Raw genomic sequence first — 2,625 nt, 5'->3', positions numbered from 1 at the left:
AAAAAAAACTTCACTGGGAAACAGAAACCTGGCTGGCTGAGTGCCCTGTGCGCTGGGCTCCCAAGACCACATGCTGCTGCCGCCGCCCTCTTGTGGCCTGGCCAGCCCAGGGCTAGGTATGCTGCACTCAGTCCATGCGGCACAATCACCAACACTTTCCCCCTTCATCTGTTAGGCATGCCCATACCGCAGTGAGGAGAACTGACTCCCCATGGCCTCAGGCCTGCTACGTAAGTACTCTATCACTGAGTTATGTGCTGTCACTCGCCTCCTCCATCCTCCTATGTCACCAATGATGACTTGAGGGAGGAATGAGAAATCTGGTCCTCCATTTCTTAGTCAACTCCTACTTAGGAGCCATCTCTCTAAATGGTTTCCTAAAATGGTGATTTTGTTGTTTTGAGACAAGATCTCATCATGTAGCCTAGGCTGGCCTGGAACTGTTAATCTTCCCACTCAGTGTCCTGAGTAGCTGGGATTCAGGGCTCATCACCATTCTGGACTGGCTTCTAACAGGTTCTGATGCTGGGGAGTCACTGATGACTTCTCTTGGGAAGCACTACACCCAAATTTATATTAAGGTTCAGAGAGAGAATGGCAGGGACCTGGATCTGACTCACTTGTAGGTGTTTCCTCGCTCCAGAGGTACGGCACGGTCTGCTCTGGTGAACTACTGTCCAGCCAAATGCCAAACTGCTGCAGAGACAACAGGGAAGTGTCAGCACAGAACAGCTACCTGGCGTGTAGGTGCTGGGCACGCAGCCCAGGCTCTTGCTCCACTGGCTGAGCAGGCCTTTAGGGTCTGACACAGGCACACAGTCAAGACTGTGGGCTTCCAGATGACATTTCTCACTGGGAACACGTAAGACAATTACCTCATCTGCCTGAACTTTTGCAATCAGATCCTTAAAGGCAGGCAGACAACTCAACCTCACAACAGCTTCTGCCTGCTCCACAGTCAGACCCTGGATTTTGGGGGTGGAGCCAGCACTCAGCACAATCTCCTTCCCTCTGAGGAAGTGCTGGAACTCTGCGTCATAGGTGGGCTCCCTGCGAAGGGGGGCACAGGTCAGGCAGAGTATCTTTACACAGAAACTGAGACAACAGTTGTGATTCAAAGGCCAGGGAAAGGAGAAGGCACCCTAACACAAGATGCCAGGACGACCTGCAGAGCCACGTCCACACCTGAGCCAGCTGGACTCACCCCATGGTGCCTTTCAGCTTGATCCTCGCCAGCAGCATGGCAAAAGTGATGTGGTCCTGATGCAGCATGCCTCGAGCCACCCGGTTAAATGCCACCTGGGGACCAAGAAGGGAACATTGGTGCTCTGGAGACAGTACTTCTGTATCCTCATACCAGACAGACACATGCTCTGCTCTCTACCTGGAAGAGGTCCTTGGTTATGATGGAGAGGCGCTGCGTGTGGTCAGTGGCTCCCTTCAGGTTCGGGTTCTCATACAGCACGTTGTGGTAGATATCGAGGAAGAACTGCAGTGAGTACTGATACAGGAAGTGAACCTGGAAGGACGTCACGTGACTATCAGAGTGGGCCCCAGGCCAGAGTGGGTTCAGGGCTGCTATGCCAAGGGCCTCACCTGCTTCAGGGACTCCATGGTGAAGTAGATGCTGCTGCAAGCAGTGGACAGTGGCAGGTACTGCTGGGACACGGTCTCCACCTCCTGCATGACAATGTCTGTCTCCTCCACTTTTCTGGTGACCTCGGCAGCTTCCCGCTTTAGATTCTCCAGGGTGGTTATAATGGTGTCGTCATCCAGAATTCGGCCTTTCACTTCGTTGAGAGCTTGCAGCAGAGACTTTTCTAGCTGCCGTAGACGCAGCTGAAATTCCCCTTGAGAGAGAAGACAGGATAGGCATTCCTATTCCCTGGGGTGTCCAGTGTCATCCTTGCCCCCTCATCCCTCAGAGCCCAGCCTGCCACCTGCACCACCACCTGGAAGTGGAGGACCAGAACCTTCCAGAACCTACCTTGCAGTTTCAGGAGGTCAGAGCGCTTCTCATCCACGTCAGGCCTTTCTGCTTTAAGCACTTCATTGAGACACTGGCTCTGTAAGCTGCTCCGGGTGACTGTGAAGTTCACAAAGGTGACCCGGGAACAGAGATCTGGTGGGAACTCCACCTGTCAGAAAGGACAAGACAGGCTGGTGGCTTCAGTCACCTCCTAACACTACCGTCCTGCTCATCTCCTAAGTATCCCCTGCTTACAGTTGGGTCTCGGGTAGATAGAAAGATGACAAACGATGGTGACAGGTCTATGTCTTGGTCCCCAAGGGTAATCAGTACTCTCCCTCCTGTCCGGCGAACTTCACGATTCAGTACTGGATTCAAAACTGGATCATAGCTTTCCACATCCTACGTAGGACACAAAAAGCAGACGTCAGTTTCCTATCTGGGCCAGTGCACCATCCATAAGCCACCAAGCCCTGCCTGTGACCCTAAGTTGAGTTATGCCTTTTTATTGGGCAGGGTACTTGTACATGTGAGGCCTGGGTTTTATCCCCAGCAACGAAAACCAGCTCAGAGATATGCTAACCACATGGTTTATTAGCCACACTGAACACCAGCTCAGAGATATGCTAACCACATGGTTTATTAGCCACACTGAA

General features: G+C 52.5%; 1 protein-coding gene across 1 annotated transcript in view; it reads right to left on the bottom strand.

Annotated features, from left to right (window-relative positions):
- Dync1h1 (dynein cytoplasmic 1 heavy chain 1) overlaps positions 1-2,625 on the bottom strand; it is a 67,867-nt gene that overhangs the window by 7,746 nt on the left and 57,496 nt on the right. Inside the window, exons 58-64 of the mRNA XM_005343558.3 lie at positions 2,225-2,371; positions 1,988-2,138; positions 1,597-1,850; positions 1,385-1,519; positions 1,205-1,299; positions 876-1,050; positions 621-696 (exon numbers count right to left, since the gene is read on the bottom strand). Coding sequence (XP_005343615.1) covers positions 621-696; positions 876-1,050; positions 1,205-1,299; positions 1,385-1,519; positions 1,597-1,850; positions 1,988-2,138; positions 2,225-2,371 — 1,033 coding nt within the window. The remainder of the gene's footprint in view (positions 1-620; positions 697-875; positions 1,051-1,204; positions 1,300-1,384; positions 1,520-1,596; positions 1,851-1,987; positions 2,139-2,224; positions 2,372-2,625) is intronic.

Source organism: Microtus ochrogaster, chromosome 1 (genome assembly GCF_000317375.1).
Source record: "Microtus ochrogaster isolate Prairie Vole_2 chromosome 1, MicOch1.0, whole genome shotgun sequence".
NCBI lineage: Eukaryota > Metazoa > Chordata > Mammalia > Rodentia > Cricetidae > Microtus > Microtus ochrogaster.
Note: the sequence above shows the minus strand (reverse complement) of the source record. Positions and strands in the feature narration are given on the sequence as shown.